The following is a 16,742-nucleotide window of genomic DNA, read 5'->3' as shown; positions in this document are numbered from 1 at the left end:
TGTATCAGTGGCGGAGCCAGAAAAAAATTCAGTCAATGCTAAAAGACCCGACCAGTGCCAATGTTATATTTTTAAAAATCCAATAAGTGCCAAGCATATATCGTAATTTAAAAAAAAAATCTATACCATTTTAAAAAATCAGCTAGTGCCAAAACACCAGCTAACTATCAAGTGGCTCAGCCGTTGGCTTGTAGAATGCCCATTATGTGGGTTAAAAAAAATATAATCAAAATAATGTGTTTAGCTGCTGGCATTAACAAATGATTTGTTACAACAATAATAAATAAATAGCAAAGTGAAATTCTAAAAGGGAACAAAAAAGGTGATAACTTTCGTTTGTTTGCTTAAAGAAGAGGCAAGGCAAAAAAACTTGAGTGGTAGTCTAGCTGCCATTATTGTGTGCATATCTGATAAGGAGATCACTTGCCTTTTCAGTAAAACTCATCAAAGGGTCTTGAAGGGAAGTTTGAGTTATCCGTAAGGCCAGCTATTAGAAAAAAGAAATGACTCTCCAATGTAATTAGTTCAACCTATTGACTGCTACTTTTATTGACTAAATATATAAAACAAATGGTTTCACTATTTGGTGATAATGGAATCATTCTTTTAAAAAAGAAAGTTGAAAAAGGCACCTAGAAATATTAAAGCAGGGTATGCTAGGGGATTAAAAGCTAAGTTAAACAAATTTGACTTTATTGAGGGATAATGTTTCGAGATTTTAAGCTCTCAAATCAGATGCAACTTATTTTGACACGTTGCAAAGTACAAAAGACAAGAAAACAAGAATGCCTATTGTAGAATAGCTTTGCTGGCATGGCTGGCGAGCAAGAATAAAATTAGTGGGGACGATTAAGAATGGTATATATCATTGAAAGAAAAGTGGGGATGAGAATCAGCTAGTGGATTCACTGATGCAATATATATACAAGAAACATCCAATAATCAAAAGTCAAGCACAAATGAAAAAGCAAAGGGTCTGTACCCATGTGTTAAAGTTTATTATATTGACAGTCATATCCTTTAATGATACAAAAATTTCAAGTTGATATCTATTCTATGGAAACTTGACACGATTCACTATTTCATCTTAAATTCCCTGAAATGCCTCTTAGTAAACATAATATGTAGTTTGCTGTCTATTGCTCTTTACAAGATGTAGATCATATAAATTAGATACAACTAAAGTAGTAGAAGAATGGGATGTCCAGATTAAGGTAAGAGTTTTTTTTTCATTTAAACTAAGGGCAAACCCAGTGCGCAAAGTTTTCCGACTTGCCCGACTTGTGAGGAGAAGGGTAAAGGTTGATTGTACATAGCTTTATCCATATATATTTACAAAGAGACTGTTTTCATATTTAAATTTTTAACTTTTTGATCACAAGAAACAACTTTACCATTGTTTGAAAGTTTGCCCTCAAGCAAGAAAAAAGAATTATTTAGGGGTAGGTCTAACCTGGTTAAGGTTAAGATTGTCATATAAATCAAATAAATGCTTTTACCTAATTATTTATTTTAGTGGACTCTACACTGTTTACTATCTTTTATCACTTTCTACAATATCAACTTTTGATGGATTGAAAGAAAAAAACAAGAATGTATTTGGATAATGAATAGATGACACCACTTCTGAGTTCTCAATCATCAGCTATTTAAAGCAATGGTCAGAAACCAACATCTCCACTAGCTTTCTATAGAGCCATTTGGACATATTACAAACAAATCTATCAAATCCTGAATCTTGTAGGCATGGAACTTCATTGGCAAAAATCCATCCATGGCTCTTAAAGAAGCATGGAGGACTTGTGAGAGGGTCCTTATCCCTCCCACTCCTCCACCTCCAACAGTTTGCTTAAGCTTAGCCAATGGCTTCTGTGATCAGTAATCAACAAGGATATGGAGAATCATTCTCTATGAGTAACAGAAGCAGAGAAACATTCTCCATAGGAACAGATGCTTTGGCTTTAGCCTAGCAAACCGGCAAGTCACTAAAAGGCAATGGACTCCATTAGGGGTCCTTATGGCTCTATTGTATGACTCTATTTTAGTTCTTCTTCCAATAGAATGTAATAAACAAAGATGTTCTTCCTTTGAGAGGCTACCAACTTGTGCTGTCCATGTCAATCAATTTGCAGCTGACTAGAATCTGGTTTTCTCTTCAGTTCCTGCAGATGATCGTAGGTAGGTAGTTATAATCATCCTTGTCCCTTCCTTTGTTGTGTCTTGTGTTCTTTTTCTCATTTGTGTTTCCTTGCAATGTTGTTGCCTTATAAGCAATAAATCAATCATAGTGTTTTTTTCCGCTTTAAGTGTAGGATTGTATTCTGTACAAGTTGATTAGAAAAAGCTTCATAGCCCTCTTTGAATGGTTGTTAAAAGTCAATAATGACATTACCCCTTTTTCATTTGAGCTTCTGATTTTACTGCATTGGAAGTATTTCAGGAAACTAAATGCAAAAATGGTTTATCCTCTCCATATAAAAACATTCACAAAATTGAAAATTCCATATGCTAAAATTAATACGAGTCAATAATTGTTACCATTTCAACCAATAACTCACTTTTTTTTTTTTTTTTTTTTGGAGAAATGGTGAGACTATAACCACTAATTACAAAACATAAAATAAAATGGGAAGTTATAATATAAATATGTGGAAACTAAATATGCATAAAGAATCAAAAATTGGTTTTGGAACGATTATAAGGACTTTTGCTCAGCTTTTCCAAGTCCCCTTTCCATGTTTTAAGAGAGAAACATATAGCAATTCATTCCAAGTATCTGGTACCCCAGGCAAGCACCAGTGGCTGCAATCTTCATATAGTGGTGCAGCAGATTTCTGCTCCATTGATGTCTTATACCCCTTTCTGTATATTGCAGGATGCCCATCTTTTCTGTAATCTGTGAGCCTAGTTATGTTCATATATGTCACTGGGGTTTTCATATTTTGGATGACAAGTTCTAGAGCCCTCATTTTTGAAGGATACTTTTGTAAGTAAGACTCATCAAATATTGGCTCAGTTTCTTTGTGGCACTGTCCTCCTGAATTCCATTGCCCACCCCTGCAAAGTATTAGAATTTATTCATCAAGGCATTCAAGATGGATATCAATAACTAAATTGCTAAAATATAAAATTGAAGTCACCACCTTGGACAAGTTTCATAAGAAGAAGAGATTTCACATTGACCAATTATGATAGTGATTAAGTCAAATGAATAAAAGGCTAATTTTATTGCAAGTAGTTAACTAAAATGATACTTGGTTAGTAAATGATGACAGGTTTTTTTTTCTTTACCAAATAGCCGGTGAGAATGAAATGGTACGGAGGAGCGTAAAACCCTTTGCAAATGATATCTTGACTAATAAGCCACAATAGTGAACAGATACTACATCTCAACCAAAAATCTTAAAACTATAAGTTTATGAGTCTTCTTGCATTTATATGATCCTCACTTAGTTCATTTCTAGTTAATATGGGACTTCACCATTACTCCACCAAAATATTTCCAACAATAACAGGTTAATTTAAAGTTGCTTAACATGGAACCAAATTTTGTTATCAACTTAGCGAGGGTGAAGCAAAAAATGGTTTAAAAAAAATTAGCATTTTTTGAAAGCCAATTGTATTCTAGGATTTGCTGGAGTTTACAACAATATCAATATATTGAAGGCAAGCTCATACCATTTTCATGCCGTAGCAATAATCAATTGGCTAAACAAAAGAATAACGAACACAAAAAGTGCGAGAAAATACTATTTCTTTTTTCTATATTTTATTAACCAAAAACAACCAAATAACAATAGGGTTCTCCAACCCTTAAATAGGCAAAACAGAATAACAAAAGGGTAAATAACTAACAATTATTGAAAAATCCTAAACTATAAAAAAATGCCCAAATAACAAAAGGGCAAATAACTAACAATTATTGAAAAATCCTAAACTATGGAAAAGTCTAATCCAAGTCAGTCAGCTAGGGTGCATCATCCTCCCCCGCTAGGAAAAGATTCGCCTATGAATCTGCTTCGTCTTCATTGATATCAACTTCTTTAGGTGGTAACCCAAGTGGCAACTCTTCTGGTATAATATCACCAAATTCCCTAATTAAGTTTTGGATTTGTGAATGCGATTCTTCGATATGTTTGGTATGTTCATCTGCATTCGAACTAAACTGCTTGGGAACTAGAAATAATGCGAGTTCTAAGGGAGTAAGTGGACAAAATCCATAAACTATTAGAAATGAACTATTGCCTGTAGTTTGGTTCAATGATCGCATCTGTGATCCGCCATAGGAAAATTCTTCCTGATGTAACATCGAGTCTCATTGCCCCTAAATTCTTCCTCCAAAAGCTAAATCTTTATCTCCATGGAGCATGAGGTTGTTATGCCCATTGTGCCTAAATTCATAATATTGCTTGCAAACTAAAGACTTCTTGAATGAAAGATCATTCTGCATGACATCTTTAGGTAGAACTTCCGCTTTGTCAAGATATTAGAATTTCTAGTGATTAACTTTCCACCGAAATTACTATAAGGGATTTCTTCCGCCCCTGGATCCTCATCGTCTTGCTCCCAATCATACTTATCATAGATAGGAAACTCGTCACAAACTGGAGTATCCAAATGAGATTCTCATCATTTTGCTCTTCATTCGATTCATCATAGATAGGGACCTCATCATAGAATGAATACCTATTGTTCTTCTCTTCTTTGGATTCATAATAGACAGAGACCTTTTGGTTTTCTGTTAAGTCTATGATGTCAAAGACCCTTTCGACGATGTGTAACCAGTCGATAAACTCATCTGGATGAGTGGTACCCTCGAATTTCGAGATCTCAATCTTCACCCCAATATTAGCAAAAAAAGGATTTATCACCAGGTTGGCTTCATCCTTGACGCTGCTGTTTCAGAATGGGTTTTCGCTCCTTTCTTCTACATGAGATGGTCTTTCAAACCCTCTTCCTTCATCCGACTCGTCCAACTGTGTTAGGGCAAGCAAGCAGTTGTTCGAGCTCCTGAATTCGTCTATATTGTTCTGCCATTGCAGCTATAATTATGGCGTCTCGCGCGTAGATGTGTGGTTGTTCATCGTTGTCGTTAAGGGTGTTACCACTCCCTCTACCACCGCCGTTGTCTCGACCCCGTCGTCCACGACCTCAACATCGACCGCCATTGTTCTGTTAAGCCATTTATGTGACCACCAGAGCTCTGATTACCAAATAATGTCGAAACAGTAACTGTAACGTCTGGCAACTTGCAAGGATCAATGACTGTCCCCACACACTAACACGAGACTTTTCAGCGTGCTTTGTTCTCACTCGCACACTTCCCGGGAAAACTTCCCAGGAGGTCACTCATCCCAGAATTGCCCCAAGTCAAGCACGCTTAACTATGAAGTTCTTTCGTTTCGGGCTACCGGAAAGTAGATGCATGTTGTTAGTATAGGTAGTACCAATTAATTCTTATAAGTTATTCCCAACTGTACCGTCCCATACCAGCACAATCTCTGGAATCTCTCTTTCGGGTGTTGATTCGATTCATTCATGTACCCCCGTCGCTGGAAGCCCGTCAAGAGCTGCTCCTTGTCCATGCCCTTTCGCACCGGCGATCACTCCCCGCCCTCGTCAGCGCCCGGGATGTTACAGTAACCAATTGGCTAAACACATGAATAATGAAAACAAGAAGTGCGAGAAAATACTATTTCTCTTTTCTAAATTTCATTAACCAAATAATAATAGGAATCTCCAACCCTTAAATAGACAAAACAGAATAACAAAAAGGTAAATAATTAACAATTATTTAAAAGCCTTAAACTATAAAAAAAAAAGCCCAAATAACAAAAGGATAAATAACTAACAATTATTGAAAAGCTCTAAATTATGAAGGGGCATCACATTCTACTGACACCTCATCAACTAGACAACATAGTTTTTCCAGCGTGGGGTCAAGCGGGAACTAGCTGAAGTCATAAACCAATACCAAAAATAATAGGAAAATATTACTCTCATTTTATATGAGGTAATTATCTTATGTTATCTCATATTGAAAATCTCACACACTATTTTTTTTCTTTTTTCTTTTTTATCCTTTAATGGTGAGTCCCACGTCGCTTCTCTCTATAACATGAGAGAACTACTCTCATGTAAAATGAGAGTAGCCTTCCCCATAATAATATAGCTAAAGTAGCTAAAGAGGTTCTACCCAATATAATATGGGATTATATTTTTTTATGCAACATGAGATAACATATCTCATGTTACACTCACAAAATTAGGTGGGTCTCATTGCACAGAAAAAGGAAAACAAATTTGAAGTGGGTCCCACGTCTTTTTGAGTATGTAGGAGAGATTTATTGTCTCCTATTACATGAGGCTAATATTTCTCATATAATATAAACTGTTTTGTTTATTTAATTTCAAGTTTTCAAGTTTATTTAAGAATAAACACCCTTTTTAGTCCCTGGCAATATCTACGAAGTCCTTTTCAGTCCCTGGCAATAAAAAAGGACCAAATTGGTCCCTGAAAGTACAAGAAAATGGCCACTCTACATATTTGGGAGTTGACATAAAGACTAACATGACCCTTTTTTTGTAATTTCAGGAACCAATTTGGTCCTTTTTTATTGCCAGGGACTAAAAAGGACATCGTAAATATTGGCAGGGACTAAAAAGGGTGTTTACTCTTTATTTAATATATAAAGAGATCTTGTGTAACATTGCTAAGGGTATACTGTCAATTACCAAATGGTTCCATGCTTCCATATTCTCCATTTTCCAACAATGACCATTGCATGTTCATTATTGCATAAATGTATTTATAGCAGGGCAAGTGAACATAGTGACTGTCAATATCAGATAAGATAGGACCTTGGCAAGCTTGCGTGTCTAGTTTAAAGTAACGCATAACATTATGGAAATGAATAAATTTTAGAGTCCACAATATGAAACAATAACAAGTCCAGATGCAATTGCATTATATGGAAGATATGTAAAAGAGAACAATACCAGAAATGGCTTGATGAGTATCCTCTGAAGAAAACCTGAGTTTGATTGGCATCAATATTTCGGTCAACCCATCTAGCCCATGTGGTCAAAGCCCTCGTATATGCATCCTGAACCTCGAGTCTTGGGTATACATGGTTTCCTTCTTGATAATAATTTTCTCTGTAACAGTACCACATGACACAAAAATCAGAAACCTTAATTCCATATGCTTGTGAGGAGCACAAACAGTGAGCAATATATGACAAAATATAAAAAGATGTGGAAAGAAGACGAGAGAGATTAATATCTTGATTGATAAAGCAATCTCATTTGACAAAATTACAATGTTGTATTATCTATGGACTTCAGGACAACTTTGAAGCATAGGCTGTGATTTTAAGGCAATGTTTAATTGAAAAAAAAGGGACTGAACTCACCCTTTTGATGTTTTTTCATGGGTCCACCAATGGCCAGTATTGAAGACTATGATATTAGCATCCTGATACCTGGTAGTTTTCTGGTCCATCAAATCCAATCTTAATGTCTCAAATGACACATTTTTGCCTTTGAAAGTTGACTCTTGAACAATGAATGGTGAAACAACAAAATCCACTGAACAATTATAATCCTAAAAATACAGCAAAGAAATTCTAGTAAGATACCATCAAAAGATTCATACGTAAAAAAATATCATAGATGTACTGGAAACTTGCCTCAAATCTAAAAGAATAGACACCCTTCTTCTTAAATTCAATTCTCCCTGAAATTTCAAAAACATGTTTCTTGTTTCTAATGCTTTTACGGAGTATACAGACCAGGGACTCCCACATGTTCCTGTTCAGCGAATCCCCCACGAAAACAAGCTTCTGTCCCCTCAACCTCTCCAGAAAATCAGTTGCATTCAAACTGAGAGCAAAGTGACATCAATCAAATATAAGGAAAATATTAAAATAACCAGTTGATCCCAAAACTCTATTTGTTTAATGAAATCATATTGACCCATACCCTCTTACACAATGTTAACTGTCATAATAAATATTGAATCTTTATTATTCCCCATTCTCCTAACTTTATACACAATTTTATTTTCCTACTCTCGATGAATAATAAAAGTTCATAGTGTTGATGCAAAAACATTAATCATACCTTGGAATGTTGCACCCATTTGGCTGCCACTTCCATTTAACATATTCATCATCTGGTCTCCCATTACGGTGACAATCAAAATCTCTATCCATGAGGGTACAAGAACCTAAAGGATAGTATGGCTTTGAATCATCTCTTACCCACTTTCCATCAAAGATGTCACAGTTCTCATATAAACCAACTTGCATTTTATGAATGACAGTTACATTCTTTTTCCCAATCAAATACTCTTCATGCTTTCCCTCTGGTTCAATGCCTGACACATTCACTTCACGAGTTCTATTCACAACAACACTTCCTTCTTCAATTTTCTGCACAGAACTTTGAGACTCTGAAGTATCAGAAGCGTTGTTCTTAAAGGAAGAAGAGTGGTTATTAGTATTAAACGACAAGGGGCACGAAGTAAACGAAGAATTTGCACTATATTCTGGTATAAAGACTACAACTTTTGGAACCCTGAGGGAAACACTGAGAAAGAAAACACACAACAAAACCAGAGAAGTTCCAACACCTAAACCACACCCAGAAAACACTTTTCTTCTATGTGACTGAAACGGGTCGGAGAATGTGACAACCTTGGAGAACATGCATGCTCTCTTGGGTCTTGTGAACAAAGCGAAATCTTGAGTAACAGAGTGGTTCCAAGGCATAGAACAAGTGTAGAAAAAAAAACAATGTGCTTCTAAGGTTCAGAGTGTTCAGTTAAGGTGGTGTTTATCCTGTGTCCTTTTGAGGAAAAATAATGCACAAAAGATGAAAACAGAAGGAACTGCTGCACCGTGTTACAATAGGACTCTTGTATTACTGGGATTGTTTATCATGCATATATTGCCAAAAATAACCTCTAAAACATTAATTTGTTCCTTAAATCATGCATAATTTTACGCTTTTATAATTTGTTTTGGATAAAGCGTGTGAACCTTAAATATTGTAACTTTGCCTTTGGGGATGTGTGTAGCCTTAAAAAGGAGAATATTTAAAAAGAGGGAGAGATAAAATAGATAAGAAACAAGGGATAGGATAAGAGAAAGGAGAGATAATTGAAAGGAAATTATCTAATAGTTAATTATATTTTTTAATAGATCAAATAAATTATCTAATAGTATAATTTGAAATAAAATAACTAATATTATTAGAGGTAGGTTATACTTACAATCTTTTTTTTTACAACCTCTTACAACCATATTTTAATGCCGATGATTTTCACCAATCAACGGTTATAATTTTCGCAAATTAAACTCATTAATAAATTATTAATTCACAATAAATAATAACCGTTGATTGGTGAAAATCACGGTGTTAGGTTATGGTTGTAAGAGGTTGTAAAGAAAAAGTTGTAACTATAACCTTCCTCATATTATTAATGAGATAAGATAAATTAAATTTATTAAGATAAACTAAATTAATTAAGATCAAATGAATTAAATATAATTTGAATTTTATGATCTAATTATATGTTTTAATGATGATGAAACTCAGCATGTACGGCATTTTGTTCTTGGAAAAGTCAGAGTGAACACAACAGCTTTTAATGCTTAGCAACTAGCAACCGATTGTGCACTGAAGTGATAAATGCTAAAGTTAAACCATGAAACAATTTGACCAAAGAACTGATTATAATTGTTAAGATTTCAGTTTCGGATTGCGCACTAAAGTGATAAATCCCTAATATAATTGGATAAGTAAAGATATCAATATTTTATGGAGTGATCTAGTGGCATGTGGCACTAGGTTGTTTAGAGTTTATTTATTTATTTACATATTATGAAACTATTCGTAAAAACATAACCGTCGAAAAAAATTTAAATTACAATTTTCTAATGGAGCATTGGATAAGACTAAATATTTACAAAACTTAAAATTTAAATTTCACTTATTTACAAATTTAAATTACATATCTACAGCTACTCGCATATTTTAATAAATTATCTAATAACATAATTCCAAATAAAATAAGACAGAGAAAAGTGTTTGTACTTTTAAAGAATATAATTTTGTGTTATTTTAATTTTTAACAGTTAATTTTCGTCAATCAACAATTATAATTTATCGTAAATTATTAATTAATTAATAAATATGATTCAAGAAATTATAATTGTTAATTGATGAAAATCAACGGTTAAGATCTAAAATGACATAAGTTATATTCTTTAAAGGGAGGTAAATCAAATTTATTAAGATAAAACAGATTAATAAAAATAAAAAACAAATTAAATATAATTTGAATTCTATAGGATAATTACAACACAGGTTTACACCAATTTGATTTCTTCGATAACAACCCTGACCCGGTTCTTAATTGGATAAATAAAGGTGGCAATATATTATTAAAGAGTTTATTTATTTGCTTAAGTATTACTAAATTATTAGCAAAAATATTAACGTAAAAAAAAAAGTAAATTACAATTTTTAATGGAGAAGACTTTTGTGTTTAATAATAGAAAAAAATGTGTATCATTTCGAATGACATAATGAGGGGACGTTTGGTTGAGGAATTTTTTTTGAAATAATAGGGAAATGCAATAGATAGAGAAATGATTGGAAAAATAGATAAAATGAGATAGGTAGAAAAATGTAAAAAAAATGTTGTTTGGTGGAAAAAACTTTACTGGAAAAATTAGATAACTTTATGAAATCAACAGTGCATTAAAAGTCGGATAACCGGTTTTCTGAAAAATCTCACCTTCAAATTGGATTTCTAAACAGTGCGGATATCTATGTTTCTCATAAATCCATATAAATTGGATAGATGAGTTTTTGGTGAAAATACGTTAAAACAAACATGGTGTTTTTAAAAGCCATACTTAAAAAATATAGATATCCGCTGAAAAGCTCCCAACCAACACCACATGAGAGAATGTGATAAATAATGGGAAAAGAGTGGATGGAAAAAATTTAAAAAATGTGAATCCTATATCTTTATGAAATGAAAGTAAAAGAACACAAAATATGTCATTAAAATGATGTATTCTTTTTAGTTAAAAAATATACAACTTTATCCCTTAATAATAATACAGTTTGTCCTATAAACACGTGCAAATCAAATATAATTGAGGGGCATTCTTGTAAATGCAGGGATGGCTCAGGAGGTGAAACGTGGCGCGTTCAGAAGAGCACACACAAAGCTTCATGTGAACGATGATGTTGCAAATGGACAAGCCATGCGGTGGTGTTGTTCGGCATTAACGGGTATACAGTAAAACCGCCAGACTCCTACAATGGTAGGATGACACGTGTAGAAAGTAGATGCAAATTACTTTTTTGAAAACGGTAATGATTTCAGAACGCAGGAGCACGCTGTTCTCGATGTGCAACAAATTTTACCTGCAAGGTTGGTCCTTGCGTGGGGCCCCAGTCAGTTTTGCTAGTATGAGCAGATGCAGCGGCACGACGTCGTAAATGTGCCAGCTTTGCAGTTTCATAAAGCTAACTAGTTGTGGCGCTGCCACATGTATATATAATATAATTTAGGATTCGGTGTTTCTCATTTTAAATAACATAAGTTATGTTATTTTAGGAGAGAGATAGACACAGAAAAATAGAATTCATGGAGAGAGAAAGTGAGTGGTTCTTTTTAATTTAAAATTCAAATTTTTTGTATCTGTATTTCTCTTAAAATGACATAACTTTCTGTCGTTCAAAATGACAAACACATTTTCCTATAATTTATCAACGTTGAGATTCGCCACGATACCATAAGGGAAAGCAAAAGTAAAGTTGTGGAGATTATTTATTATTGGAAAAAATATAAATATTTTTAAATGATATAATTCATGTCATTTTATTTTTATAAAAAGGTGGGATCTACATTTTTTTTTGTCCACTCTCTCTTCTCTATCATTTATTTTTTTTCTCACTTAAAATAATATAACTTTATATCCTTTTAAATGACACACATTTTACCTTTTATTATTTACACCCCCACTGTACTTGTGATGGGCGAAAGACACTAATTGGTTATTTATGTTATCTATTAATTAAACGAAGTATAAAGTATGGGAGTAATACTCTCGTCTTAAAATTTTATATCATTTGTAATGTGAAATTTTTGTGTGTATTTTTTTCTTTATAAATAATAAATAAGTGAAATTTACTTATTATTAATGAAAAAAAGATAAATATAAAAATTTCATATGATCCTCTCATGTAAATTTTCAACATAAGAATACCTATTCTAATGAATTATTAATTCAGCAATTGTTATCAATTAATTGGTCATTTTTTTTAGTACATATTAATTGGTCATTTACTAGGAGAAGCATATCTAACCCAATTAAAATTACCTTGGAGGTCCGACATAAAAAACAAATTTAAAAAATATTGTTCATTTTATACTACATTGTACTCCATTTTCCACTTGTAATTTTTAAAATATATAAATGAGAAAAAAAATAGTATAAGAACAATTATTACTTAATTTAAAACATAATTCCACCCTAAAGATTCGGGTAAATCTTTCATCGTTACTCATAGACTCATCTTTTTCACTCACTTAGGCGATTCATCATGTTATTTATAAACAAAGTTTATTAACTTTTAATTTTTTAAAATTCTTTAAATTTGCTCTTATCCTTCGAGATATTTAACTTATCAATAAATAAAACCATTTAAAGGAATCATTTGATGAAATTTCTAAGACAAAAGTTAATAGGGTTTATTAATCTCATGATAAAGGAGATAAGTTATTTCAAATCATAAAGATAAATTTGTGAGCTCCACCACCTGAAAACAAAAATGGCACAATTATTGAAGAGTATGTAGGAGGAAAAACTTATCTCATATAACATGAAAATAATTTTTTCAAGTTAATAATATTGTTGTGGGTCCGAATAAATCTTTGGTACTACTAGTATACCTAGATTCAGTGCATCTCATCAATGAGAACATTACAAATCAGAAGAGAGAGAAAAAATATGACAAATTTTTTTTTTTAACTAACACAATATTTTTATTAGTGGAATACACTGAATTTTTGATACAACACTAGTATTAACACTAATATTAAAGATTTATTTTGTGCGTCCCGATCCACTTCCCCAGAAACTGGTATTGATTTAGATATGATGTTACAATTTAGTCTATTGCTAAATAGATACCATGGCTTATCTTAATTGAAGAGTAAACACCATTTTTGGTCCCTAGCAATATTAGCGAAATTCATTTTAGTCCCTGACAATATAAAAGTACCAAATTGGTCCCTAAAGTTATGAAAAAAGGGTCGCGTTAGTCCTTCTGTCAACTCCTTTGTCACGGTCAAACTAACGGTGCGCATGTGGCACGTTATCTGCTGACGCGGACTCCACGGTGGACACGGTGGAAAGCTGGACGACGACGTTTTGAATCAAAAGGATTGCAAAGCTTTCCAAAGGACCAAACGACGTCGTTTTATTCTTGAGAAATGAAGAGGCACCAACACTGCAAGTAACCGTGGAGACTCGTTTTTTTCACTAAGTTATTGCATATGATTGGAAGACCATTGTTGACCTCCACTGGAAGCTTCGTTGAACGGTGAGGGTTGTCGAAGACGGTGGTTGCAAGGAAGGCAATCGAGCGTGGACTTTGAAGGTTGTCGAAAGGCCGGTCCTGTGGTGGTGAAGGGAAGTTCGAGTGTGCTGGTTTTCTTACATGCAGTAAGGTAAGTGTTTTTTAGAAAATCTTCAATATTTGTGGTCCCCCATCACCTCATGTTGTCTATTCTTTGTTGGAGAATGGTCCCCCATGTGCGCTCCATTGTGAGTTATCATGGTTAGGGTTTAAAAAAAAATACCCATTTATGTATGTGGTCCCCTTCACTACCGGTTTGTAAAGTATATTGCCATTTTTTAGTGCATTGTGGTCACCAATTTTTTAGTGCATGCATAATTTGTATAGGTGCAATTTTTTTCGACGTTATTGGCTTGTCCCCCTCTCGGCAGTGATGAGTTTGATGTATATGGTTATTGCCATTTTTTAAATTGGTTTGTGGACCCTGATGTTCGCATGAATTTATTGTAATTTACAGCCCTGTGTTGATTTTTTTTCCAGATGGATGAATACATAGTGATAAGGTATCATCATGGGGGTGTGTTGAAGAGAGATGATAAAGAGGTCCTAACCTATGTAAATGGCAAAGTGGTTGACTTACCTGAGATGGATGCTGACTTCGTCAACCTGCGTGACCTTGATACTCTGTTCAAGGGTTATGGGTATGAGACGTGTAAGCAAATGTTGTGGCTCATGCCAAACGCAACGGATTTAGATGTAGGTTTAAGGCCTTTGAATACGGACGCTGATATTGTGGAGATGGTCAAGGCTGCATTGAGTAATGGCAATCTCATAGAAATTTATTTTGAAGATTGCATTGCAACCCCTGTCTATGTTTCACCGGGAGAAGTTATTGCACATGCACATGAGGGTGGCAGTGGTGGGAAGGAGGATGAGGGTGGCAGTGGTGATGGGTTGGAGGATGAGGGTGGCAGTGGTCATGGGTTTTCTACTGATTCAGAAGATAGTGTGGAGGATGAGGCATATAAACCTCCTCCACCTATGTATGATACAGAAACAGAGAGTGAAGAGGAGTGCAAGGGGAAGGGTAAAGCTGTCGGAAAAAAAAAGCAAAAAAGGAAGAAAAAAAAGCAGGTTGAAGAGTTGGCAGGGGAAAATACAATGGAAGAGGATGAGAAGTCAATGTCGTTCGAGGAGGGTGGGTATGGGTATAACTCTGAAGAGTTGAACACGTCTCCTTCAAGTGGTGCTGAAGAGGATGAAAAGGTTGTCAATCCAAAATTTAATGTGCATGAGGAGTTTGGTCATGTGCACTTAGAGGTAGGAATGGAGTTTGTGAGTCTTCAATTATTTAAAATCCTATCAAAGACTACAATATTGATCTAGGAAGACAATTCAAGTGGCTGAAGAATGACAAAGTGAGGGCCCGAGCAAAGTGTAGTAATGATGAATGTGATTGGACGATTTACTGTTCGTGGAACAACAAAATGAAAGCTTTCCAAATCAAGACTTTTAATAACATACACACTTGTTGCAGACTTTTTAGAAACAAGAGGGCAAGTAGGGATTGGGTTGCAAAGAAGTTAGAAAAAAGGCTAATGACACAGCCGAACATGACAAAGGCAGAGGCCTACGACCACATGAAAGAGGAGTACAAAGTTCATGTCCATTTGAAGAAAGTGACCAAAGCACTTCAGAAAGACAAGGCCAAAATAGAAGGGTGTGAAAAAGAACAGTACGCAAAATTGAGAGACTACTTAGGTGAGCTATTAAGAAGCAATCCAGGGTCTACATGTCAAATGCAAGTGATCCCACAACCTGATCCGAACTCATCTCCCATATTTTCTAAGTTGTACATTTGTCTGGATGCATGCAAGAAAAGGTTCAAAGCTGGCTGCAGGCCCTTAATTGGTTTGGATGGATGTTTCTTGATAGGATATTATGGAGGTCAATTGTTAAGTGCAGTTGGGGAGGATGCCAACAAAAGTTTCTGTCATTGCATATGCAATTGTTGACAGTGAAACAAAAGAGAACTGGAAGTGGTTTTTAACCCTGTTACAGGAAGACATTGGCCCTCACGCAGTGTTTGGATGGAATTTTATTTCTGACCAACAGAAGGTGTGTTAAGCTTGTTTCATTTCAACTTGCTTTAGTATTCAGCCACATATTTGTTGAATGATTTTTTTTCTGCTGTTAGTTACCTGCTTATTAGTTATTGGTTTTTTTGCATTTTTTTTTTGGTACATTGCCAAGAGGTATCCCCATTCAACCTTCTCCGGGCACCATGCCCTCGGGGTACGGCCCGTTTGGGCTAGCCCCTCATTGTAACAGTGGGTGCACTAAGCTTCGCAACCGGAGAAAGGACGAGACTAATTCCCCAACCGAAGATTTTTGGCTTATCCTCTGGTCCCCAAAGATTTTCCAAGAAACTGCTTGAGGCAGGGTTTGATTACATAAACTGCATTTTTTACTGCATTGCTGATGTTAAGTGCATTGCTGATGTTAAGTGCATTTCTGATGTTAAGTGCATTGCTGTTAATGTCAGGGACCAATTAGTCCCCCGTGCAATTTGTCAGGGACCATAACGACCCTCGAGGGAAATTGCCAGGGACCTAATTGATCCTTGTCTATTTAAGTCAGCAACACTTTGTGGCAATCTATATATGTTTTTGTGATACCTTTTTTTGTGTCTGTGTGTAGGGGCTGATTCCAGCACTGCAAGAGGTGATGCCTGGTGCATATCATCGTTTTTGTGTGCAGCACGTTTGGAAGAATTTCATAAAGCAATGGAAAGATAAGGCAATTCGAGCCATGGTTTGGGAGTGTTCAAGATGCACCACTGTCCCCCAGTTCCAGCAATGCATGGCACGGTTGAAAGTAAAGAATGAGGCTGCATGGAAGTACTTGGATGGCATCCAGCCCTCAAGTTGGGTGAAAGCTTATTTCCGCCACTGGCCGAAATGTGATAATATCATAAACAACATGGCAGAGGTATGGAATGCCAAGATCGTTGGATATAGGTCAAAATCGATTATCACTCTATTGGAGGAACTGAGATGCTACATTATGAGGAGGATGGCTGCACATCAGAGGGTGTTAGGTACTGTTCGGGGTAAAATAGCTTCTGCTCAGCA

At 34.9% G+C, this 16,742-nt stretch overlaps 1 protein-coding gene across 1 annotated transcript; it reads right to left on the bottom strand.

Moving 5' to 3' along the window:
* Nucleotides 1–2,688: 2,688 nt before the first annotated feature.
* On the bottom strand, nt 2,689–8,774 carry LOC133299560 (protein trichome birefringence-like 2). The gene is made up of 7 exons (XM_061499028.1): nt 8,611–8,774; nt 8,447–8,477; nt 8,125–8,291; nt 7,692–7,884; nt 7,416–7,606; nt 7,000–7,158; nt 2,689–3,057 (listed from the first exon to the last, which is right to left on the bottom strand). The coding sequence occupies exons 1-7, from the start codon at nt 8,772–8,774 to the stop codon at nt 2,712–2,714; spliced, it is 1,251 nt and encodes a 416-aa protein (XP_061355012.1). The 3' UTR covers nt 2,689–2,711.
* Nucleotides 8,775–16,742: the final 7,968 nt, after the last annotated feature.

This window comes from Gastrolobium bilobum, unplaced genomic scaffold (genome assembly GCF_033153095.1).
Source record: "Gastrolobium bilobum isolate Gb01-03AN ecotype WA unplaced genomic scaffold, APGP_CSIRO_Gbil_v1 utg72547, whole genome shotgun sequence".
NCBI lineage: Eukaryota > Viridiplantae > Streptophyta > Magnoliopsida > Fabales > Fabaceae > Gastrolobium > Gastrolobium bilobum.
Note: the sequence above shows the minus strand (reverse complement) of the source record. Positions and strands in the feature narration are given on the sequence as shown.